Here is a 25,224-nt window from a genome sequence, read left to right as displayed (position 1 = left end):
TGTAGGACCTCCCTATCCTTTGGAGAGTCTTTGTAATCAAAAGCTGTAACTGCCTCAAAAAACCCTTAACTCAATGACTCCTGTATGCCAGAGAAAGATGCTCTACTTGCCTCGCTTTTTACAGCTCCCAGCTGGGTGTGCATCTTTATCCCTCCAAACCACTGAACTGCAGGTGGTTCTAGAAATGGGTCTTGCCATGATTAATACTGTATAGCCTTAGCCTGGAATCCCAGCTCCACTCTCACTTCCAGAGGAAGACATTCATAAAATAAATAAATAAATAAATAAATAATGAGAAGTCTCTTTTTACTTTCTTTTTAGATTTATCCTGATGCTAAGAAACGGTGGCACAGCCTGAGTTCCAGAAAAGGGGGTGAATTTTGTGCCTTCCAAAAGACAAAAGAATGATCATCAGTCTGAAGGTCAGCCCTCCATTGAGAATATTCATGTTTTAGCATTAAATCCATAGCCATTCCAACAGAGCTTAAAAGAAGTGAAAAAACAGTTTCTTGCAGATTATTTTCATAAGAAGTCATATTCCACTGAAAAGTAGTTACTGCTGTGCTTGGAAAGCTGATGTTGCATCATTTGGGGGGAGGGGGGAGAAAGCGACACATCTGCCTAAAGGCAATAAGAAATCTTAAGCCATCCGTGCTTTGGGGCTTCAATATGTCCGAACTTAAAAATGTGAAGCCCAGTTTCAGGTTAACGTGAATTGGAGGATGTGTGAGTTGTCCCCCCCCCCCAAGCAATATAAGGCAATCAAGTTTGCCTGTTCAGCCTTCTGTCATGAATTCTTTAGTTGAGATTTCTGCATTCCATGGGATGGTGGAATAGATGACCCTTGGGTCTCTTCCAGCTCTACAATTCTATGATTCTGTTAATCTTAATCTTCCTACCCAACCAGAGTCCATGCCTTTCCAACATTTTTGGGACAGTGGGCACATCTGGAATTTTGAGAAAGTGCTGTGGGTGCCAGTCACAAATTGGTTGTTGTGGGGTGTGTTGCATAACACAAAATAGCTGCCATATTTAAAAGAGCAGAAAAGGACAGGAACCTGAAATGGTGTTGGCATGCTTCTCCGCAAATGGAAAAATAACTCCTACCCGAATCACTACTACACAGAGTGAAGTTCTTTGCACCTTTCCACTGTTTGGGATGGGAGTGTGAATATCCAATCCTGGCACCCAACAAACATGGGCATGTGTTTCCTACCCCCTTTCAACTTCCATTCACCTGAATGCATGGTTAAAAGGCTCTTGGTGGAATCACTTCTCACCCTTCTCTCTTTCCTTTCCTTCTCTGGACAGCCTTCATCATAAATGTCAATTTTCTATTTTGTTTACTTTTTAAATGAAACTCAATTTCCTGAAATGCTCTGATCTTGTATCTGCTGCTTTCTGAGCGCCTGTCATTGGTACTCTGGTACAATAATGAAACAAACTAAAATTAAAAGCTGTCTTCCTGTGTATTTGGAAAGTGTGCAGATTTCTGTGCCAGTTCTGTCAGACAAATAAATTGCCTATCCTCCAGCAGCATCGATCCAGGGTTGCAGTGGGGAATGGTTCTCATGGCACATGTAAGCTGAATTCCAACCTGACTCCCCAATCATCATGTTCCAGAATAGCTTATTATTTTATTATTGAGAAATAGCCCTCAGATGTATATTAAGGCTTGTATTCTGAGCAATCATGGTAACATATGGAAGAAGATAGATGTCCGCTGTAATGGTGCCCTTGTATGTTAATGCACAGGCTCTTTGGGGAGTGGGCAATGGGGTCACATCAATGCTGACAAAAAGTCAAGTCAAATGACATTGATGCAGGGGGCAATGAGAAGGGTTCAAAGGAAGATTTAAGGTCCTTGGGCGTCTCAAGGGTCTGTTCATGCATCTTTCAGGTGACCAGAAATCCCTAGGCACACCCCTTGCTGCTTGTTTGACGGAGTCCAGCCGTCATTAAATGGCGCACAGCATAGAAAAAAGACACAGAGAGCCAGCTATATTTTCAGGATGGTAAGAGCAGCTCCTTTCTCTGCTCTCCTCCGATTTATTCTCCTTTGTTCTCTCCAGCCGCATGGCCGTTTGCCAATGTCTCACGTTACCTCATCCGGTCAGGCTTTTACTACACCCATCACCATATAAGGTCAATACATTCTAATACATTGTAAGGCACAGAGTGTGAGTCAGCCGAGGTCAGGGGGCACCCTGCAGTATTACAAGCCTCTGCCATGGCTTTATGACTCCCGCACTTGTTTTAGGATCTTGAATGGATTCCCTGCTCAAAGCTTTATGTTTAAGTGATGTAAGCAGTGCTTTTTTAAAAAGAAAAGAAAAAAAAGGTGCCAGTACTCACCATGAAGTTGTTATAGTAAGTGCCACAGTTTTAACATTTTTTGGGGGGAGGTGCTGGTACTGTGTACCCTCGAGTACCCCCAGAAAAAAAGCACTGGATGCAAGACCAGTAAAAGTTACATTGCTTTCTCTTTGGTGGCTCCAAAGCTATGGAACATTTGCCCAGTGATTCTTCTTGACGTTAAGCCTTCTTGTTCAGATGAGCTTTTCGGAAGCTATAATGTCATTTTCTTCCAGTGTCTATTATTCTCATTGCCTCGTTTTGCATAAGATGTATTGAGCTGTATTATGATATATAACTATATTTTATAAATTACATTGATGTTAATTATATTTTTTATCTCTCTTTTTAAAAATCTTGTTTTATTTAACTGCAATGTTAATTCAATTATGTGTTTCAGTAAGAATACTGATCCTGCAGTTGTGGCTCCAAGTCCAATATCCAATGGTACACATTAGATCATGAGCTACTATAAGTTTTTGGAGAGGATGTGATTTAAATTTGTTAAATGCACTGATTCTTACTTCAAGAGGCTATGCTGTTTGCAATGGGCTATATAATGGCAGCTTCTTAAGTATTTAGGGGCAAAAACTTTTAGGCTTTTATGAGTGAAGATCAACATCCTGTCTTTTATGCAGAAGACAGAAGCTGATTTCCCAGACTGTCCAAGATACTTGCACACACAATGCAATTTCAGTAGTCTAGCCTAAAGATTATTGTGAAATGAATCCATTTCATTCAAGAACAAGGTTGTTGCAATTTCATATATCCTGGAGTATCAGAATATGATTTCAGATTCATCTAGATTTGGTGAAAGTGGTCTCCCTCTAATTAAAGAGACAAGAGATTTGTGTGTAAATTGTCAAACTAAGTTTTAGATTGTTCAGAAAAAAGAACAGGAGAAAACCCTCCCTTGTGTGATTGAGCTAGTGTAGCCTTACTTAACCACCATATTTTCATGTTTGGAGCCAAGATTTTGTAATTGCAACCATTATTTCTAATCACAACCCTTGTTTTCTAACAAAAGGACCAAAGCAGGTTGTCAAACAAGAATTCTTGCCGTTCTCTGGCTGTTTCCTGTTGCAGAGTCCATTTGGTAAATGGACATCATTCACGGAACGGCATAAAAGTGTGTTGTAATCTGCTAGGTTTAAACACAGCATGTGAGCCAAAGGGTTGAAATGAAAGTGAGCCAAATACCAATTAGGAAACAAGGCATCATTTATTTAAATAGAATGGCTAACCATTAGGAAAGGTTCTTCAGCTGAGGAAAGACTCCACTACTTACTCTCCTCTACCAAGACCGTTAAGGGGCATATTTCATGTAAACCTCTATTGCAATGAGATGCTCACAATTACTCTAACCTAGTTAGTTTTAAGTCTAGGAATAGCTGACAGAAGCAACATAGCAACACAAACAGCTTGCTTGGTAGCCAATTCTTATTTCCAAAATAAAGTAATTTGAGGTCTGAAGGCATACAAGAACAAGAGGATTTTTGGGAGGGGGGGAATTTTTGAGCAATTTTTTTTTTAAATCCACATTTCCCCAGTATGCCATTGCATGAAAGAGCTGGTTACCATGAAGGGGTGCGGTGTGTTTATTTTAAGGGGGAGCAAAAGTGATGCTTGACCGCAGTTTCTCATCTGACTCTAAAATCTCCCAATTGTAATGCCCAGAGATTCCAGCAGTCAGTAAAATCTTTAGCTTTGGATAAGCATTGTTTGGTCTTTTTTTTTTTTGAGTTAAAAATATATTTTATGAAAAGTAAACAACTGATGTTCCAGTAACATTAAAGAAAAGTCACTGATTCCAGTATTTTAAAAAGGTATAATCCCTCTCCCTTGCCCCTGGCCAAGTTTCACATTACGTACAATAGAAATGGAATAAACCAGAATTTTGCTCATTTGGACAAAAATGTAATTACATCATAATACACAAAATGGTGTGTGTGTGTGTCACATAGAACTGATTTTTCAGTTATTTTTAGATGCAGGAGTGCCTGCCATTTTTTGCTACAGACAGAATAACTAAGGTTCAGTATTGTTCAGCTCCAATGTTCATCTGGGAGCAAGTCTCGGTCAATTTATGGGGCTTAATACAGAGTAGGCACACACAGAATTTCAATGTTAATTCCATTTTAGAACTCCACCCTCCATATCCACCCCTCCACATTCTTTCAAGTTTTAACCTAAACTTATGACAAAGATGCCAATTCACACAAGTTCTGTTGAACTTAACAATAGGAGCACTTCCACATTTTTTGCACAGCTACTGGAATTTCCTGCTGGAATATGCACCTGCACATATTGTTGAAAGGCTAATAATTCATTCCTAACGAACAGAAGAGGTGTGGAAGTAATCTACCCATTATTTGCCCACAGCAATTGAAAGACTGAAGCATTATTTTGAAATGTATTTTGCTGAACACAGATGACAAAATCAACTTCCCTTTAGAATACTGAGGCAAACATACACACAGCCACACATGCTTGGATCGTTGTCTTTGAAACAAAACAAAAACAAAATATCATTATGAACGCTTGAACCCCACTGGCGAAAAAAAATATAGTCAAAATATTAACAACAATGAAAAAATAATCATTCACGACTAGTCACAAGGACCAGAACTTTGGCGAATCCCAATGGAGTCCTTTGTGGAAGAAAACCTGTCAGTGCTTCAGCCTAAAGGCCCCTTCATGTTTTTGGGCTGATACATTGGCTGTTCCAGAGGCATCATGCCGAAGCAATCTGAAGGGTTGCAGTGACCTGTTTTTCCAGGCGGCCCTGTAATCCCTGGGGGTCCTGGGATACCTGGGATGCCCTGCTGTCCCATAGGTCCTGGAAGACCAATCTTGCCATACCCTGGTGGTCCTTGTATCCCTGCAGAGAAGAAATGAGAAAGAGGGCCATTTCATAAGCTTCATCCATTGGGGCTTATGTAGACTGTTTTGTGCTTTCTACTTTCTGGAAGGGCAGGAGCTTCTGGGAATAAGTCTCACATCCTCCCCACCCCTTCGCAGTCCTTACTGGTTGAGCAAGCTGCAGTCCCTTCTGAGGAGGCCCACCTCCTCATTACTATAGCTACTCCCCATGTCACTTGCCCTCTCCCTCTGGGTCAAATCTGCACAACCACAAGTGGAGGGCGAGGCTTTATCTCCATCCATCATTGCTTGCATGCTTGGGGAGGGCAAGTGAACAGGCAGTGAGAGCATGGAGGAGGACGAAGGCCAGGAGTCTCTAAGGAGGAGTCAACCTTTATATCTCTATAAAGTTACAGAAAAAGAACTCACCCTTACTTTCTGTATTAACTAATTCACTCTTATGATGTGCGTGTGTATGTATGTATACACATACCCAAATGAAGTAAACAAGTTGTTTTAAAAAGGATGCCTGTTATGGTGCAGGAAGAAAAGGAGGCCTCAGGAACCTGGGACTTATGTTCACAAGTGGTGGAGGTGTAAATATGTACAATTGGCAAAGGGTGTTTAAGGAGATAACAGAAATCACTGGGTTAAAGCTGACCGAAAGTCCAGAGGTAGCATTATTATCAATTTATGATGGGGTGGAAGGTTCACAGGCTATGAAGGACTTGCTCACAAATTTATTGACAGCTGCATAGGTTATTTTAGCTAGGAAGTGGAAGGGGCAAGGTAACTGAATATAAAATGGAAGAATGGTATAAAGAGGTGTGGGATATAGCTATTAATGATAAATTAATGTGCTGTTAAGGTAAGATGGGGAAAATGCAGCAGAAATGATTTTGAGGAGATATGGAAGGTATTTGTAGAATTTGTTCTGTTAAAACGGAAAGGGATCAAACCACCACAAACCTCCTTTTGGGAGGTTGGATAGTTACAATGGAATGGTCTTGGGGGGGAAGTACACACATTTTAATTTTATTTATTATTATTACTTTGTCAAAATATAAATAAAATAATAATAAAAAGAAAGAAAAAGAGGCCTGTACCTGGAGGACCTGGAGGGCCAGTCTCTCCCATGATTCCAATCCCTTTGTCTCCCTTTTCACCTTTGGCTCCTGGCTCACCTGCACCAAGAGAGAGAAAAAGGAAGAGAAGCTGCAAGGTGATTGATTGATCCATCATCAGCACCTACAGAATTGTCTCCATGTATCAGAAGCACAGAGCCTTGTTCTCATTGCATCAGTTTACTGCTAACGTAGGTCTTTTATGATACTGGTACTGATGCTAAGGCTAATGCTTGTGTCTTCTCAATAGCTAAACACTGGTCAGTTTCATGCCAAATTTGGTAGATGTAATTGATAGCAAGGAGAAGGAATAAATCATTCACTGCAAGAATACCTAGAACATCCCACAATCCAAATCCTTAGGTTGTCATTGAAATGAGCAAAAACAAATTAATTTGCAGGGTGTAAGAGGCCCTCTGAGCCTGCCACTATCAGGGACAGAAATGGAAGTGCGTACCTCTCATTCCAGGCACACCTTGTCGACCCTCTCTCCCAATCTGTCCTGGCATTCCTGGGGGACCTGGAGCCCCTTGCCGTCCAGGTATACCATCTTTACCAGGGGGTCCTGGTCTTCCTGGCTGAGCAGCCACTTCCACTGGGAACTGCATCCGGGAGGTGTAATATGCCATCCGCTCTGCAGGAGGAGATAAAGAGAGTGCAGTGTTTGCTTTGCTGTTGTAAAGATGGCCCATTAGTCTGGGCACTGATGGTTTGCTCTTGCTGGAATGAATCTGCATCAGTTTTGAACAAAAATGAATCTGCATCAGTTTTGAACATAATCAATATAAAGACTATCCTGTCCCATTTATGTGTAGAATTTTGGGAAAATATCAGCACAAAACTCTCTTGAAAAAAGAAAAACCTTTTTTAAAAAAGCTTTTCCTTTTTTCTTTTGTACAGCTACCACTTAGCTAGGAAGCACCACTGCTGCACCATTTGAAAAAGGAACTGCAAAAACCCCTGGCCGTCCCAGGAATTTTGTATGGAGAAAGGAGTGACTGGTCCCAGGTACCCATGGCCATCTTTTCCCCACACTGAGACATTGTATGGAAAAAAAGATGGCCACTACCATGGGTACCATGGGCAACCACATTTTCCTCTGTACAAAGTTTGAAAGCAGTATTCATCGTCCTACAGGTTTATCCAGCCTCATTTGCAAGCTTTGCGGAAGCTGCTTTGCTGTCTAGTCTTTCCAAGCAGCTGAATGCTATACCAAAAACCAAACACTACAGGGAAAAGGGTTTCAGGCAGTCCTCAGACCATGCCATAACTTAAAGGCAAAAATTGGGTGACATTTTTGGTTGTTGAAGAATGGATTCTAAAACAAAACAACATTCCAATGTGCACATTCGTCTGGGAGGGTTCATTTTGGAACTTGAGCCCAGTGGATTCTTCTAGCATCCCAAGCTAGTGGCAGGGACAACAGGGGCCTTCTATTGGGTAGCTTATGGGAAATAGGCAGATGGTAACCAGGGAGAGGACCTTCTTAGTTGTGGCACCCCATATATGAAATCTGCCATGCAACTAAAGCTTGCTTAAACTGGCTTTTATTCGTTAATTGAATATTTGTATGGTACATTTCTGGGAAGCTCAGAGCTGTTCACAATAGCAAAAACTACTATTTATATATATGTGGTACTAAGCAAAAGACTTTAAAAAAAATTGCTCAGGCATTCCAGTCTGTTTTATGGCTGATCTAAGTTCTGTATTTATGACTTTTGCTGGATTATACCGACTACTGAATTTTATGGCTGCAGCTCCTGTGATTTTGTATTGTCCTTTTATTGAATTTTATCCTATCTGTTTTATTATTTTAAAATTGTACAATGCCCTGAGAGCCTTGAAGGGTGGTTTATAAATCCACTAAAAAATAAATAAATCCTAGGTTGGGCCTCAGCTAGGGGAATGATGGAACAAGCTTCTGTTCTAGAATGTGTACTATGATATATAATGCTGAGAGAGGAGTAGCAGAGAGGAGCTTTAGCCTTTTAAAGACATATCCACAATATCAAGCGTGATGATGAATCCACGGAGGATAAGGCTATTAATAGCTGCAAGCTACAATTACTATGTTCTGCCACCACTGTCAGAGGCAGTACGTCTCTGAATACCATTTGTTGGGGACTGCAGGCAGGGTGCTGTGCTCAGGCTTCCCAAAGGCAGAGCTGGCTGGCCACTGGGAGAAAAGGATGCTTGGCTAAGTGGGTCTTTTAAGTTCTTAATGGAAGCTACTTTGGCTCCCATGAAGCAATCATAGGGACAAAGAAATACAGTAAGCCACCTTAAACTGTGTCAGATCATTAATCCGTGTACCTCAATATTTCTTGCCCTGACTGGCAGCATCTCTACAGGTTCTCAGATAGGAATCTTTTCCAGGCTTGCCTAGAGATGTCAGGGATTTAACAGAACTTGGGACTTTGCATGGAAAGCAGATGCTCTACCACTCAGTCACAGTCCTCCAGGGCTTTACCTCCCACTCCCCCAACCTGGGAACGGTAGGCTAAATTATATGTATACAAGGATTTATTTTTGTCCATTCACAAGTTTAAATCCTTGTTATTTGTTCGGGAGCCATGAGAAAGAAGCTCATAAAATCAGGGCAGGTACAAGAATGTATCCAGCAGCATATTCTTCTGCACATGACTCGTTGAGATGAAGAGACTCTGCACAGGTCTCTCACTTTACTGCTCTTCACAGTACCCCACAAAAATCTGACCACCAAGGCAGCCACATCATCTTGTGGCACGGCTGCCACTGCTTAAAAGATCTGTCCAACTTATCCAATAAAGAAGGAACAGCTACACCCAGTCTGCTCAATGGCCCCAAATGGCAAAGCCATGAGATGATATTTATGTGAAGTAGAAGCCAAAGGTGGAAGAGGTGGAGCCTCAAAGCTGTGCCAAGAAATCATTCTTTATCAAACACCATTCTTGTAAAGATTCTAAAAAGCCCAAACAGAATGCGGTCGAAGACAACCTTCTTCTGGGGCACTTACTGGGAATATGGTCCTTCTCTCTGTCAAAGCAGCATCTCTCTCCCCACTCAATATGGCTGCCACCACCACCCCAGCAATGTTTGCTACTAACCATCAAACATTTTGTTCAGTTCTTGTCTGACGAACCTCCGGATTTCATCATAATTGATGGCATCCGCCTAGCAAGAAAAATGAGGAGGAGAAAAGGCAGAAGTCATTCTCTGTCCTAGCAGGAGAGAGACACACCGGCAGAGAAAATGCTAATCCTGCAGAATCTGTTACTTTTGTAGTCCTCTAAATAGTCTGTGCCAAGAACCTTCCCATGGCATATCCTAAGCAATTTTCAGCATTAATAGTTTCTTCCCCTTACTCTGCACCTTTTTCAGGCAACCCATTCCATTGGATACATGTCCCTTAGCTGTCACACATTTGCTGTCAAATCAGGTGGGTCATAAAGCCTTCACCAATCCAGTGCCTTCCAGATGTTTTGGACTACAACTCCCATTAGCCCCAGCCAACACTCTAAGAAATTTAGAAAGGTGACTTCTGAGTCACAGGCCCTGGGTTTGACCTGCTCTCAATGCACACAGTATTAGGCAGAATTTTATACTTCTGATTTGTTTTCCCTTTTTGCATTTGTCCCATTCTGTTTAAGGAGCTCAGAGGAGCTTTTTAATTCCACAGCAACTCTTTAAGTTGAACTAGGTTGAAAGTAGTGACATAAGTACCCAGCAAGTGTCATGGCTGAGTGAGGTCTTCCTCCTCTATATTGCATTAATCAGAATCCAGTATGGGGCTGGATTTGGGACTTCTGCTGTATGTACAGCATCTGGTTTTGTATTGCATTGTAATTAATCAGTTATGTCTCTTTTTATTAAAGTTGGTCACAGCATACAAGAAGGCCTATAACCAAACACTTCACCTGCTGACAGCACCAAGCCTTGCTTGGAAACCTTGCCTGGCATTCCAGTCTCCCATTGCACCCCTCAAACAGTCGCCACACACTCCCCATCTCTTACCATGGTCCCAGGCAATCCTGGGTTCCCTGGACTTCCTGAGGGACCAGGAGGACCAGGCTGCCCTCTCTCCCCAGAGGGGCCACGTGGCCCAATAGGACCCATCTCGCCACTCTTTCCTGGCCCTCCTGGCATCCCAGCTCTGCCTTTTTCACCAGGGTGTCCTCTCTCTCCTACAGACCCCGGTTCACCCTGGAAGAAAAAAGATGGCAAGAAGTCCATGAGGCATTTTCACGGGATTGGAGACTAACACTAAGATCTAAGCCATCACACTTACCTTTGGTCCAGAGGGTCCTGGAGGGCCTGGTTTTCCTGCTGCACCCTAGTAAGAAGGAAAAGGGAAGCAATAATCATGGAGATAAAGACTCACCATGCTTTGCCCCCCACACATGCTCAGGGCAGGCTTCTTCTGGCACTGCCCCCCCACCTGCCAAAGAGGGAAGGTCTTCAAGACGACTGCAGAGACCACAATTACCATACCTCTTTGCCCACTTGTCCATCTGAGCCTGACTCGCCCTAGGAATCAACCGGGGGGGGGGGGGGAGAGAAGCAAAAGGTTATTTTCTTTTCATTTTGAATCTAGGCCCATAAATCATGGTTTGTAACAATCTCATATTCTTCTCATATGAGCTTTGTGTATCACCAAATGCGCTACATGGCTATGTTGGGATTTGAATGTGCATCCCCTAGTCCAAACCCAACATTCTACGAACTGGACCATGCTGGCCCTTAAAATGCAAACAAAAGATTGGCCGCAGAGTTTTTCAGCAGACTGATCTCGAGGCATTCCAATTCTAACCCGCCACACTTACCGGTGGGCCTGGGTGACCTGGTGGGCCTGGCTGGCCTGGAATTCCACTGAGACCTCTTTCCCCAGGCGATCCCCTCTCACCCTTCAGCCCCTGGGGAGAGAAGGTTTTAGGCATCAGATACTGCTAGAAGCAGCCAAGAAGATGCAGGAATGAAGATGTTGTTGGGCTCCAACTCAGTCCTAGCCAACATGGCCAATGGTCAGGGATGATGGGAGTTGGAGAGCATCAGTATGTCTACCCGGATGTAGGCCTTTGTAGTGTATAGCTAATGGGGTGCAACAGTCAACACTGGAATAAGGACTCTCCCCCCAGGCTGTGCTCAGGAGCAATGTGGGCTGACTCTCAGTAGATTTTGTATATATGGAACTTCTCTCACAAAACCTCCAACATGCAGTTCCACTGTAGTTTATCTCCCACTTTGTTCCCTAGCAACTGGTAGTCAGAGGTACATAGTGGTATATAGGCTTATTACTCTCCTCCATTCTACACCCCCCTTTAAAGTCATCCAATTTGGTGGCCCTCACCACATCTGGTGGTAGCCAATTCATTATAATTCAACTATACACTGCGTGAACAAGTCCGTACTTTTGTGTGCCCTCAATCTTCCAACATTCAGCTTCGTGGGGTGACCCTGGGTTCTAGTATTATGAGAGAGGGAGAAAAACGTCTCTCTACTAACTTTTTCCATAATTCTATACACTTCAATGATGTTCCTGTTTTTCTAAACTAAAACCGCCAAACACTGTACCCTTTCCGATTAAGTATCATTTTGGTTGCCTCGTTCAAGCTCTGCAATATTACTTTTGAGATATGATGACCAAACTGTACATGGTATGCTAAGTGTTGCTGCACCATAGCTTTCTATAGTGGCTTTATGACATTGGCTGCTTATTTATGTGAAAAGGAAGCTGACCATTTCTCTAGCAGCAGCTGCCAACAGGGAGCCAACAGTAGCAGGAATGATACTCACAACTCCGGAAAGTCCTGCTGGGCCTGGCTGGCCAGGGCTTCCAGGGGGACCCTGAAAAGGCAGAGAAACACAGCAAGTTTAATAACAGGATTAACTGGGGAATGCAGTACAGACAGAAAACTGATGGGGAAACACACACTAGGGTTTTGTTTTTTATTTAGGAATTTATTAGTGCTTTACCCCTGCCTTTTGGTTCATAAAAAGACCCAAAAGGCAGCTCAGAAAATCTGAAATGCTACCTAAAATCCAAATTAAAAATGCGTCCAAAACCAACTATAAAGCAGAGTGGAATAATTATGTCAGCAGTAAAATTTTAAAACAACAACAGAGCTGAGATTCTAAGTGCTCTTTTATTGCACTTTTGCAAAGCTACATTTTTCATTCACTCTCTCACATCACTCACCGACTCTGGACCAGATGAGGCTTGCTGTCTCACTCACATGGCAGAAGATGGATCTTTATTTATATCAAATGGGGCACATGGGTGAAGGGAGCCAAGCTCTCCTCTTGTCTTTCATCCTTGTGCTCCACTTTTCACATTTTCTCACGTGTGGTATTGGAGTCAGTTTGGGGAGAAGAGCACCCAAAGTAACTGTGTATGATAAGGCAAGGAAGGATGTGACTCCCTTTTTTTTATGCCCCTTCTAATGTGTACATTATCAATCCACCCCTGCTCTATATGCAAGTGTTGCAGCCATGTGAAGAAACGAACATGGCTGCCTCCCAAATCGAGTTTGGTCCTAAAGGTGATTCTATTTTGTGTGTGGCTTTATATCCCACTTGGCTTTCCAAGATCCAACTTTCTAGCAAATTTTCACTGTCCAAACTTGACATGCAGAAATCTCAGAGGCCCTAATCCAGCTAAGTCCCACTGAAAAATGGATGAAATAAAAGCCTCCTCTTTAGCGATAAATTGGTATGAATAGCAATCTGTTAAAAACCCGACTGCCATTTGGTTCTGATTCAGTTTTCCTGGTGGAAAGTGGCAGGGCAAAGAGAAGCGTGGGTGAGATGTAACTGGAACCCTGACATTTTCAATGTGACTTAGCAATGTCTAACTTCTGCATTGAGGTAAGAATATACAACTACAATATATTATTCTGATTATTCACAATACTTCCTAAGTGCAACTACTATTCTTAGGAGGAGGGGTCCTGTTTTTATTTTCCACATTAGCTTGTGCAGAAAGCACAGCTGCAGAGCTTTCTACTGGTTTTTTTTTAAGGAATCCTGAAAAGTGAGAAAGGACCCAAACTGAAAAATTAACTAGCTGCATGGTCTTTTGCATAATGTTTCACATGAATCCACACATCATGGACCTTCTGGAAAGCAGGAACTCATTTTAGCAGGTGACTCAGACCCAGCCTGAGCCCCAATAACAATCATGCAAAGGCTGAGAATTAAGTATTTTGACTTACAAGGTGGCCGGGAGGACCTGGTCTGCCTTGAGGTCCCATAGGGCCTGGCTCTCCCTGAAGGAAAAGAGAGAAAGAGAAAGCTGAAGGATACCATGGAAAGTCAGATCAGACACATGACTCTATTCAGTGGAGACTAATGACTCATCTTCAGATTGCTCATATAGTAGGCTTTAAGCGCATGTTGTATATACATTCTTATACCCAGGTCAGATTGGCCAGTGACTGTTTTTTTTCACTCTTGCAAGCTACCCTTCTGTGAAGCATCTGCTCTTGCTTGCACTGCAGGCTGCTCTGCATGTCACAAGGTGTTCAGGGAGGAGCTGGCAAATGAACATCCCCATAGCAACAAGGTTCCCAAGTTCTTTTTCCCCATTGGGGGAATGGCTGCCACTCCTTTACATCGGAGAAATAAGAGGTCTGCACAGTATGAGGATAGGAACTTTACCCATATTTTAGTTTGCCCTGCTCCCTTAGCAATCTTGCCAATCCCAGCCTGTTTATCATTGTGAACTGCTGTCTGGAAAGCCCCAAGCTTCACCTGCATGACCTTGCCTTAAGTTCCTGACCCAGGAAAGTGACTGTTATATACACATGCAGCTGATGCTGCAATGGAGCATAGCATGAGTGTTACAGGGATAGAACAGCCCATTGTGCATTAGAGCTGTGGGCTGGATTTAGTGGCTAACTCCATCAGTCTGTGAATCCAGAATAAAAGAGTACAGTCTTGTGTTGTGTGCCCAGAGCATTGACCTGTAAAAACAACACACTTCTGGTGGTGTGCTGATAACTCACCTCGGCTCCAGTCCGGCCAGGATTCCCAGGTGGCCCTGCAGGACCACAGTCACCCTAAGAAGTAATATATGCATGGTTCATCATGTTTATATGGGATATTCCACAAAAAGCTGGCACAGTCTGGTCCTGGGGATCCCAACAACATAGATCCATAGGAGGATGGGCTTGCTATGATTGCTGTGCATGCCTCTCAATGCACTAGTGTGACTGATGTGTCAATTGAAGAAGTCGCAGGTTGTATCTCTGATCTTCTACATGCAAAGCAGGGACTCTGCTGCAGAACACTGGAGGGCTATTGCCCCAAATATTTCGTAGCCTGTTGCTTCAGAACACCTTTGATGTTTGACTACTCTGTACTAGGAAAAAATAGGTCACCCAAATTCTGCAAGAAGAATCCTGTGGCCTGCACAGATCAAACAAGTACATTTGCATGCTTTACTTCACATTACTAAGTTTCACCCCCTCCCTGCAATTTTCATGATTTATTCTGCTAATTATTAAGGGTGGGAAGAAAGAAGGCATGCAGGGCTCCCTCTAAAGTCCTGGCTCCCTGAGCACAGGAGATCCTATTTAGCCAGTCTTCTAGTGCCTACTGCTGCTACCATAACATGAAACTTGCAGTTTTGTTTTTAAATGAAAGCTGATGTTCCAGGAAACTGAATTCTTAACCCACAACTATGTTCTGTGATCAGGGCCAGCCCACACATGAGGCAAGGTAAGATGACTGCATCAGGTAGCAGGATCCACAGGGGCAGCAGATACCGATGTAGATCTTTATTCCCCCCCTTGTTCCTTACTTACCCCTTCTGTCCTTGCATGGAGAGGGTGCCATTTTTTATGCTTTGCTTCAGGTGCCAAATTGTCTTGGGCAGTCCCTGTCTGATGAGCATTCCTTTTTTTGCACTTCTATATGGAATTGTCTCCATATTCCTTACTGGGCCCATCTTACAGATAGCATTGATTTATTTTAATTCTGCCCCCCTCCTCAAAAGCACCTATCACTTAATGATGCTTGCAGTCGCTGACCTTTTGTCCTGGGAGACCGGGGTGACCTGTTTTCCCTTTGAAGCCCTAGAAGGAGAAAAGAAAAAAAATAGAGTTTTCATTGAAGGTTCTGAAGCAGCCTTGGCCAACCTGGTCCCTTCTAGATACTTTGGACTACAATTCCCATTGGCCCCAGCCAGCACTGGCTAGGGCTGATGGGAACTGTAGCCCAAAACATCTAGAGGGCACCATGTTGGCAAAGGCTGTGTTAGAGTAACTCTCATAGTTGCAATTAAGCTCTAGGCCCACAGCTATGGATCCACCCCCCCTTTTTATAGTTGCCAACAGACCAGAACATAAAGCACAACCATCCCAGCTTGCTCTTGCACCTTTAACGACAACACCCTGACCTCCAGAAATTGGCCAGTGAAGCTTTGCACAGTATGTAGATAAATGGTACTGCCACCTGCTAATGTCTGCATTTCAAGCTCAAAGTACAGCGGGTGCAGATTACTTAAAGGGTATTGTCCTACTGCCCTTGTCAATACCAGCTTCTTTCAGTGGGAAAAGAGGCTGCCCTGAAATGGAGCGCAGTGGGACTAAGGTTCCCTACTTTCCATAGGTCCAACATGGTCATAAGATGACCTGCAACTTACTGGAGGTCCCATCCTTCCTGGAGGTCCTGCAGCTCCTGGGTCGCCCTAGAGAAAACGACAAGTTAGTACCACCAAAGGGCAGATGCTGGTGCAAATCTGAGAGTTTTACTGGGAGATTTAACAATATCTGAAGCATAAAGTTCCTTATACATCATGCAAAGGAAGCAGCCGTCACTCCTCCAGCCCCACTAGATGGGTTTAGGCTGCTATCCCAGAAGCAGTCCTGGAGTCAAGCAGAATGCTATGCTTTTCATCTCTTTTTTGGTCTCACGGTACAATCCCCAAGCAATCAATGCCCAATGGGGTAAGGTCAGATCAGAGGCAGAGCTGAGCTCACCAGTAATTCTGAGACACAATATAATTGATGGTGTGTGTGTGTTTTAAAGTCCAAAATAAGTTGTAGGTGAAGACGTTGCCACCATCTAGCGGGATTCGCATCCTTACCCGTAGCCCTGGCTTTCCGTCCTTCCCATCTAGTCCTTCCAAACCAGGTGGACCCTAGAAATAAACTCAGGTTATAGATGCATTCATTCCTTGCACTGTCATGTAGATAACCAAGATTACATGGCCAACAGTTTATATTTATATATTGCATTATAAGCATGCACGTGGGCTTCACAGACATTGGCTCAGTTTCACTTCAGATGTTACACTGAATGGCGACTAAGGAAGCTTAACTGTGTTTTGGGGTAATGTTTGACCTGACAATACATAGTTTCCAAGCCAAGTGAGAAACAATGGGTTGAAACTAGTTTGTAAACTATATTTTGTGGCAAATTTTGTTTGGTGCAATGCCAGAATCAACAAATCATAGTTACAGCTATCATTCCAGCTTCTGAGGCAGTTGCACCATGGATATAGGAGTGAATTTATCAACATACAAAGTTGAGGGTGGAAAATGAAAGCTGACAAGGAGTTCTAAACCATGGTTTGCTTGCTGAATATTTGGCAGAACAAACTATGGCTTGGGTTCTAATGGCTAGCACAAGCCATGGTTTATTGTAACGTCTGAACTGAGCTATTACTTAAGTGACACAATGATTACTACCATGTTAGGGCATATTGGTGTGCTGTAAAAGGGTCTGAAGTATCCCAGGAAAAATTATGGTAAGTCTCCTTGTTAGAAGCGTCCATCACTCCATCCATCACAGGTGCATGTGAGCCAAGAAGCATCACATCTGCCCAGAAAAGCACACTCCAGTCATGAGCAGCAGTTTAAGAAATTTAAAGTGCAGGATGGGGTTGGCTTGCATCACCTAAATAACTACCATAACAGAGGCTTCATTGTGGAGCTGTGTCTTTCCCCCCCTGCAGAGTACCTAGTATCATGGCTAATCTAGCCTAGTTGTCTCATATCCATGTTCAGGATCTGTAAACTGCTGAGCAACCAGCATACTTACTTGAATTCCAGGGGGTCCTGGAGGCCCTGGTGGGCCCGCCATGCCAGGAGAGCCACGCATCCCCTCGCTACCCTGTAAAAACCCACACAACACCAAATGATTACATTGCTATGACTGCCGTGCATGGAGAAGAAACCAAAATAGAGGCAAAAGGGAGCTGGGCGTGACAGATGCATTCATGATTCCTTTGCATTCCTCCTGTTAACTACCTTTTCCTTGGGGAATTCAAGTGGGTGGGGGGATAATTTGGATCGGGGGAGGTTGAAAGAGCATGTGGAGACCACCTGGGCATGGCAGCTGATACCTGGTAGGCATATGAAGCAGAGCTGTCAGTGCTAAAGGCTTTGGTACCCTCTTGATGTTGTTGGACTCCAGCTCCCCTCAGCACAGCATGGCAGTTGCCATACAAACCATCTGGAGGGTGATAGGTTGGTATATGGGATGTATTGTAGCAAATGATTCACAGGTGTTCCCACAAATTGGTGCCAGAGGACTGCAGAAGTGCCCAGAAGCCAAGACCTGTTTGAGCTCGCTGTGTCTTACCTGAACAAGATATTTCAGGCAGTCATTCTTTCCATACCAGTTTCAAGCTGCACATTTCAGCCAATATCCACCTCCCTTAAACTCTAGAGGGCTTATTCACCTTTCCTCCACTCTCTCCAAGCAATGTTCATACTTTAGAGATATGTGTTTGAGCGCTGTTTCTGGTATTTTTGTCTGGACCTTTCCCCACCAAAACCTGCTTTTTAGCACTCAGTTGGCGCAAACAGCAATCCACAGAAAACCAAATTGACGTTTGTTCCGATTGAGTGCTATAGAGCAGGTTTTCGCAAGGAAAACTATTGGGCAAACCTCAAAAGCAAAACCCCATCTGTGCCTGGAAAAAGCAGGGCGAACAGGTAAGTGAGCAAAAGGCTTACTCTCCAGTAACTGCTGGGATAGCTCAGTCAGTAGAGCACGAGACTCTTAATCTCAGGTGGATCCGAGCCCCACATTGAGCAAAAGATTCCTGCACTGCTGGGGGTTAGAAGAGATGACCCTTGTGGTCCCTTCCAGTTCCAACTCTACAATCCTATGACTCCAAGACTTGAATCATTGATTCAAATTTTTTCCAGGTGCTATCCTAGCAATGAGCTGCAGGTGTCAGCAGAGGCCAGGGAGCAGGGGTGATCTGCTCCTTTCGACTACACTTCTCTCTCCTCCCAGCTCCACCTCTTTCCCTGGGCAACTCAACAGCTATTTTCTCCCTAGAGTTATCATTGGTGCTGCTAGAGAGCTTTCCTGAAAGATGTAGCACAAATGACCCCTTCTTCCCGGATAGTGTTTTGTCAACAAACATGGATAGAGGGTAAGGTTTGAAGACAATTCTCATTGGAACGACTCTGTGACTTGCCCACAGTGACAGTGAGAAAAGCAACTAAACCTGCCCCTTCCTGGTTCAGCAGGTCACCCTCTAACCACAAAGGCTGTCTTGTCATATGAAGGAACATCACACTCTCAGGTAGTGATGGATGACGACCTCTCGGCTCACCCCAATTTCTACTTGCTTTCAGTGATTTCTCCTACTGTCCAGTGGGGGGAAATAAAACTCAAGCATTTTCAAATGCTTGCAAGGAAGGTTATAAATGGTGAATGGATGAGCTGATTCATCCCTCCTGCAATTTGCCCCATCCCTATGAGCCTCCAGATTCCCTCTGCCCTCCTTCCCTTCTCCTACATTTGTCTGGGAGTGAAGGAATGCAGAAAACGTCTCCATTTCTCCCTCCCACTATTGGGACTCCTAAAGCATCGCAACCACACTGTCCCTGGATACAGCAAACATTGGAGGTATAGTTCTCCAGGGATGCCTGGAGGGCAATGTTTCCCAAAAGCTGCCTTCCATGTGGGAGGCTGTTGTTGGCAATGCTCTAACTGGAGGGGAGGGAAACAGAGAGAAAGACCTTTCTCTTGCCGCTGCTTTCCCCATCCTTGCTACAAGGTGAGTCTTTAAGGTGAGAAGGGAAAGAAGCAGCAGGGAAGGAAAGGAGGTTGGTCAGAAAGGGTGACACAGATGCCTGTCAGCAATGGGCAGGGGACATGGGTGAAGCACTGACACTGGCTAGTCCTTCCCCATTCTCTGCCATTAACAGGAAAAGTGAGACTCCTTCCTTCCATCCTTTCAATATTATGTATGCCGGGACCTTTTAATTCCTGGATCTAGCAGGGATTCAATTCCTGGAATAACCAGGCTAGCTTCCTGGTGAGGTAACAACCCTAAGTATGGGACTTTAAGGTAACAAAGAAAGCGGCTGGCAGTTAGACAAATGTCAGAGTTAAGAGTTATGTGAGCTAAAGGCTAGAAACTGGAAGCAGGCTGGGAAGACAGAGTCAGAATCATGCCTGATTTTTGCTTGAATCCAAGGCTGCAGCTGTGGGAGAAGGAAGACCCCACTTGTGGTGTTGATGGTGTGAACCCCTCTATTATAGACTCAGGTTGTATATATGTGTAAATAAACCATTTATCATAAAGACGCCACAGTCTCCACTGTGCCGCATTCCCAAAAGGAAACACAGATCCTAGGTGAGTGCCTGGAACCCCTGGAATCTCGCACCACTCAGAGACTGGGGTGGTGTGCAGCCATGTTTTACATGTTTAGGGAAGTTTTTTTTATGTTTGATTCTATTTTAATATTTTGCTGGGAGCCACCTAGAGTGGCTGGGGAAACCCAGCCAGATGGACGGGGTATAAATAAATAAATAAATAAATAAATAAATAAATAAAATAATAATTACTGCTATTATTACTATTATTTCCCCTACTCACCTTCTCTGCTTGAGGCCCTGGAGGTCCAGGTGGTCCTGCTTTCCCTGGGAAGCCTGGCGGCCCCTAATAAGCAAAAAGCAACAGATAGTTTTGAGAAGCCGTTTGGCTTTAGAGTCTATAAACAAGCTTCATTTGAGAGGAAAGCTGCAGTCAGGCCAAAGTGGCTGTTTTGTGCTAAACAGGAAAAAATTAAAATTCTATACTAAAAAGAGCTGAATTCTGCGGCATGTATAAATTATCCAGATTAAGCAAATTTGCATAATTTCCATTTCATTGCATAATTTATAATGAGGAAGAGGCCAAGGCGCTGGAGCTGCCTCCCGCCCCTCCCCGCCTGCTCAAAATCTTATCCGACCACCCTTTTGGCTTCTGAGATTTCAACAGGCATTGCTCATGTGCATTTTTGCAACCGTAAGCACTAGAAATATGCTTTTAAGAATATATAAACTGAGATTCTCAGGAAGCTGAATTCCGGTGCCACGTTCCAGGGCTTCTTCTGCACTTATGCTAAATTGGCAGCACACGCAGACCGCCCTGCCTTTTGCTTGATAGCTTGCTTCTGAAAAGGAGCCGACACCTCTGCTATGCTTAGAGCTTCCAAATGTTAAGATTCCTGATATAGCCCTTCAATTCCTGTTTTACAAAAAGGGGCAGAGAAAGCAGTTTTTGGATAGTTTTCACACACCATTTGAAATGTTTCTGATCTCTGTGGTGACCCTCTCCCAGCCACCGCCTGTAAGCTTCTCTCATCTGCTCCTGAAAACCCATCATCCCAGCAAAATCCCTCTGTAATAATCAGACAAAAGGCTGGTTTCACTTTTGTTTTTCTTACATCTTGATTGCCTTCTTGAAACAGGACTAAAGATCCTTCCCCCTTAATTGGATTTATTTTAGGATTCTGCTCTGTTAAAGATAACCACAAACTCTCATCCAAATCCCCAGGGAGGAAGGGGGGAGGGCTGTGGGTCTCCTGCTTTTTCACAGTGCTGTTCCAGCACACCCAGTGCTCCAGAATCTAAAAACTCCTTTGAGATGTGCAATACTTACAGGTGGTCCTGGGAAACCAGGTTGACCTTGAAATCCCTGGGAAGAAAGGAAATGCTGATCAGCCACAAGTAAAGCCACAGCAGAGTGGACCAAATAGGTACTTGAGTAGAGTCACATTTTTTTGCAGGTAAACCTCTGGGACTGCAGGTTTGGAGACAGTGGCTTAATGGCACTGAAGGCCATGCTGTAGCCTAGGGGGGCATCAGAAGCAGGGGTGAGGAGCCCCCAGCCCTCTATGTCCAACCTTCGGTACTCTTCCTAAGCCAAGCCCATAACATCATTGCTCCTGGCTGCAATGTGTGTCCTTCATCTGCGACGCCTTTTGCTAAACCTCTGGGGTTTTTTTGTGTACAAATATCAGGGCTTTCTGCCCTGGCCTTGCCCACCACTGTCACACAGCTGCCAGAAGGTTGCCCAAGAATGTGGCTTTCAGAAGGAAAAAAGATTGGCTACCCCTGATCTAAATACCAAAAGGGGTATCTGAAGCTAAGGAAGGTAGGGTAAGACCTGGGAAGTACCCTGATTTAAAATGCCTCGGGGAGAGAGCCTCCTTGGCAGATACTTTGAGCTCTTTGGAAGGACAGCTTATGTGTCAAAACACTTAAAGGGAGCAGAGTGTCATCTTCCCCAACTGCACCCATTTAAGAAGTATGGAAGTCATTTTACCCTGCAAAGATCAAAATTCCGAACGGACTGGTGAGACTCAGGTTCAAATCCTCACCACTTAGGCACAAAAAATGAATTTGGCCCAGTCTCAGCCTAGTCTACCTCACAGGGTTGATGTAAATGACTTCCTAAACCAGGGAATGCCAAAGTATGGTGCCCTAAGCGCCTTATAAAAAGAGGTCAGGCTGTAGAAGTGGTAATTATACAATTTGTGACTAATTTTGGAGTTGACATTCCAACTATGGTTACTCAGTGTGCTGTTTGGTGTATTTTTTTGCCTAGCCTATAGAAGTTGGGGCAGAGGCAGGAGATGCAGAGAAATAATGAAGGCTTTAAAAAAAGCCTCTTTTGTTCTGTTTGGGTTGGTTTTTGTTTTTTTTAATCTGCTGCGTTTGCTCCTTGTCATTATGCTGTATTTTACTTATGTCATTTTAATGGTGTTAGCTGCCTTGGCCATTTTTATGGAAAGTCTGGAAGCATGTTTAATATAAATAAATAATACATAAGCAAATAAATATTAATGTTAGGCAGCTCTTTTTCATTCCCCATACAAGTGGTGGTGGGGAGAGGGGGTGGCATAGATGGTCCCCTCCCTCTGGCTTTAAGCTTGCTTCACCTTGACATGCCAGCTAATCTGGGATGGATGAAAACCCCTTCCAAGGCATCCACCACCATTTCATTATTTTTTTTCTGAGCCAAGGCAGGTAACAGGGCAGAAAGGATGAACAGCAGGATATTGTCTCTCTCCCAGCAGGAGTTTGGCTGGCAAAAGCCAGGTGATCAATTACCACCCAAGAAGAAACAGGATTTCAAGCTTTAACTGACACATTGGTTGGAAATCCCGGATTGGGGAAACTCTACATAGCAGAAGGGAGTGTTTAAGCCAGCACAGCACTGTCTGGTAGCTGTTTGACATGCTTTGTGCTTACCTGCCTCACGATGCAAGGAGGAAAATTCTTTTGCAGCTACTCCAAGTACTTTCAAACTAAGCATGCAAAGTGTGGAATTGCTTGTTTGTTCACTTGCTTTTTAAAATAGGATACCCACACAATGCCGTCATCCAATAATGGTCATTTTGTATTTTCCCAGGTGTGGGTGTGTCCATTTCTTCTCAGATTGCATTAAGTCTGTTTTTGCCGCCACCCCCATCCCACCAGAGAGTGGAAGAGTAGCACAACCTCTAGAGGGATGGTGGAATCTGTGGCTCTGCAAATGCTGTTGGACTCCAACAGAAGGTCTTAAACTGTTTTGCAAAAATGCTTCAGGGAGGGAAGAATGGCTCTCCCTGGGTAAGTTTCTCCATCTTTTACAGCAGTGTCTCCTAAATGTCTCAAAAGGGAAGCATACCGTTTTAAAATATTAAAAATGGAAGACACACACCAGCCTTACAAACTGACTGTTTTACACTGTGTAAAATGTGTCTAAGAGGAAGATTGGCCTGTGCTCAGAGCCAGCTCCACTGTACCCGTATGAATCACTGATCTGGCCATGTGTCCAGAATGAGGCAAGCCCGAAATAGGTATTCATGCAGAGAGGCAACAGGCAGCCTCCTCTGAGTATGGGTAATTCTGCTGCCTCTCTGCATCAGGCATGAGAGAGGGATCTAATCAGACCCAAATCAGAGACTCAGCAAAATTACCTGTCCCTAGGAGGAGGCTGATTGGAAGGAGGCAAGATCAGAACACGGAATCGTACCACGAGGCAGCATGGAGTTTCCTCTGTGGGCTTGCAATCCACACACCTCATAGAAACTAAGCCAACATGACATAAACACCACCATAACTGCAGACAGGTGGAATTTGTGGCAAACTTGAAGAGAAGAAAGGAGGGCCTGGTTATGATACAGAGTCAGGCCTGCATTGATGCCTTCTCTCCAGCTAAGCTAGAAGCAAAAACTACGCCAAGGCATTATTGACAAGAAAAGGAAGGCCTTTAGATCTGGCAAAGAGAAATAAACTGTGCCACTAAGAAAAAACGTATGCCAACGCTAAGGCTGAGGTTCAAAGAAAAACCGGAGAACTAAAGAACACCTGGTGGATTAAACAAAACAAAACAAAACCTTCAAGAGATCCAGCACTTAGCCTATACTCAGGATGCATGGGGCTTCTTTAGAGTCACAAAGACCATCTATGGGCCAATAAATTATGGTGTAAACTCCCTACACTCAACAGACAGCACCACACTTCTAAAAAATAAAGAAGCTATTGTGTTGTGTTGAAAAGAACGTTACCAGTATCTCCTTAACCGCAACTCCCCTGCAGCTACCGAGGTCCTCTCACAAATCCCACAAAAACAAATTAGAAATGAGGTTGCGGTATCTCCAAATCTGGGAGAGTTGTGTACATAGCTGTCAACGTTTCCCTTTTTTTAAGGGAAATTCCCTTATTCCGAATAGGATTCCTCGCAAGAAAAGGGAAAAGTTGACAGCTATGGTTGTGTACAGCTATTAACCAAATGAAAAACAGCAAAGTCAGAGTCTTCAAAGTAGGCGGAATTGAACTTACAATCTTTTTAAAAAACATGATAGAACCGATTACAGAAATTATTGAGGAATCTCTTTATTTGCCATGGCCAGCAAAATTCTTGCAAAGATCTTAGCAAACCGTCTCCTAACTATATCCGAGGACACCCTTTTTGAATTCCATATTGGTTTTAGATCTTCTAGGGGGACAGTGGATATGATTTTCACTGCTCAACAGCTTCAAGAAAAATGCAGAGAGCAAAATCAACCCCTTTATATGGTGTTTATTGACCTGACTAAGGACTTCAACACTGTAAATCGTACTGCTCTGTGAACTGTCCTTCTGAAAATCAGCTGCCCAGATAAATTTGTGAACATCCTTCAGCTCCACCACAATAACATGATGGCAACAATCACAAATAACAATGGCTCTCAAAGTGAACCATTCACAGTGGAATCAGGCGTTAAACAGGGATGTGTTATCACCCCAACTCCATTTATTATCTTCATCGCCATGATTCTACACATTGTCAAAGGGAAACTCCCCATCAAGGTAGAAATCATATTGAACAGATGTTAAGTTATTTAGTCTGAGAAGACTGAAAGCAAAAAGTAACGTTACCATAACTTCTGTCATAGAGCTTCAGTATACTGATGAGAATGTAGTGTGTGAACACTCAGAGGATGACCTCCAAACAATCCTAAATATATTTGCAGAAGCTTATGGAAAACTTGGCCTATCGCTCAATATCCAAAAAACCAAAGTGCTGCACCAACAAGCACAAAACAACCTCTGCAGCGCCACAAGTCTAACTTAATGGTGTAACTTTGGTAAGTGTTGATCACTTTTCCTACCTGGGCAGATATCTTTCCACAAGGGCCAA

The 25,224-nt window shown here is 43.6% G+C and overlaps 1 protein-coding gene and 1 long non-coding RNA gene across 14 annotated transcripts in view; one reads left to right on the top strand and one right to left on the bottom strand.

The window, feature by feature from the left end:
- Nucleotides 1-25,224, top strand: part of LOC310767876 — a 35,555-nt gene that overhangs the window by 348 nt on the left and 9,983 nt on the right. The window contains exons 2-6 of one of the 5 annotated variants that reach the window (XR_014551082.1): nt 322-422; nt 2,756-2,802; nt 6,412-6,532; nt 9,702-9,759; nt 10,511-10,581. This is a non-coding gene — a long non-coding RNA (uncharacterized lncRNA). Of the gene's footprint in view, nt 1-321; nt 423-2,755; nt 2,803-6,411; nt 6,533-9,701; nt 9,760-10,510; nt 10,582-25,224 lie in introns of those variants that run through there. The other 4 variants (XR_014551081.1, XR_014551080.1, XR_014551079.1 and 1 more) reach the window with 4 other exon arrangements.
- Nucleotides 3,559-25,224, bottom strand: part of COL16A1 (collagen type XVI alpha 1 chain) — a 122,378-nt gene continuing 100,712 nt past the window's right edge. For all 9 annotated transcript variants that reach the window (XM_083625126.1, XM_083625125.1, XM_083625128.1 and 6 more), the window contains 17 exons: nt 21,214-21,249; nt 20,167-20,229; nt 17,364-17,435; nt 16,408-16,461; nt 15,964-16,008; nt 15,350-15,394; nt 14,324-14,377; nt 13,532-13,585; nt 12,114-12,164; nt 11,144-11,233; nt 10,812-10,847; nt 10,609-10,653; nt 10,335-10,523; nt 9,428-9,494; nt 6,799-6,975; nt 6,324-6,401; nt 3,559-5,236 (listed from right to left, as the gene is read on the bottom strand). In XM_083625126.1, coding sequence (XP_083481252.1) covers nt 5,034-5,236; nt 6,324-6,401; nt 6,799-6,975; nt 9,428-9,494; nt 10,335-10,523; nt 10,609-10,653; nt 10,812-10,847; nt 11,144-11,233; nt 12,114-12,164; nt 13,532-13,585; nt 14,324-14,377; nt 15,350-15,394; nt 15,964-16,008; nt 16,408-16,461; nt 17,364-17,435; nt 20,167-20,229; nt 21,214-21,249 — 1,359 coding nt within the window. In that variant the 3' untranslated portion in view covers nt 3,559-5,033. The remainder of the gene's footprint in view (nt 5,237-6,323; nt 6,402-6,798; nt 6,976-9,427; nt 9,495-10,334; nt 10,524-10,608; nt 10,654-10,811; nt 10,848-11,143; nt 11,234-12,113; nt 12,165-13,531; nt 13,586-14,323; nt 14,378-15,349; nt 15,395-15,963; nt 16,009-16,407; nt 16,462-17,363; nt 17,436-20,166; nt 20,230-21,213; nt 21,250-25,224) is intronic.

The sequence above is a fragment of the Podarcis filfolensis genome (genome assembly GCF_964270895.1).
Source record: "Podarcis filfolensis genome assembly, chromosome: 8".
NCBI lineage: Eukaryota > Metazoa > Chordata > Lepidosauria > Squamata > Lacertidae > Podarcis > Podarcis filfolensis.
This window is presented reverse-complemented; position numbering and strand designations above follow the sequence as displayed.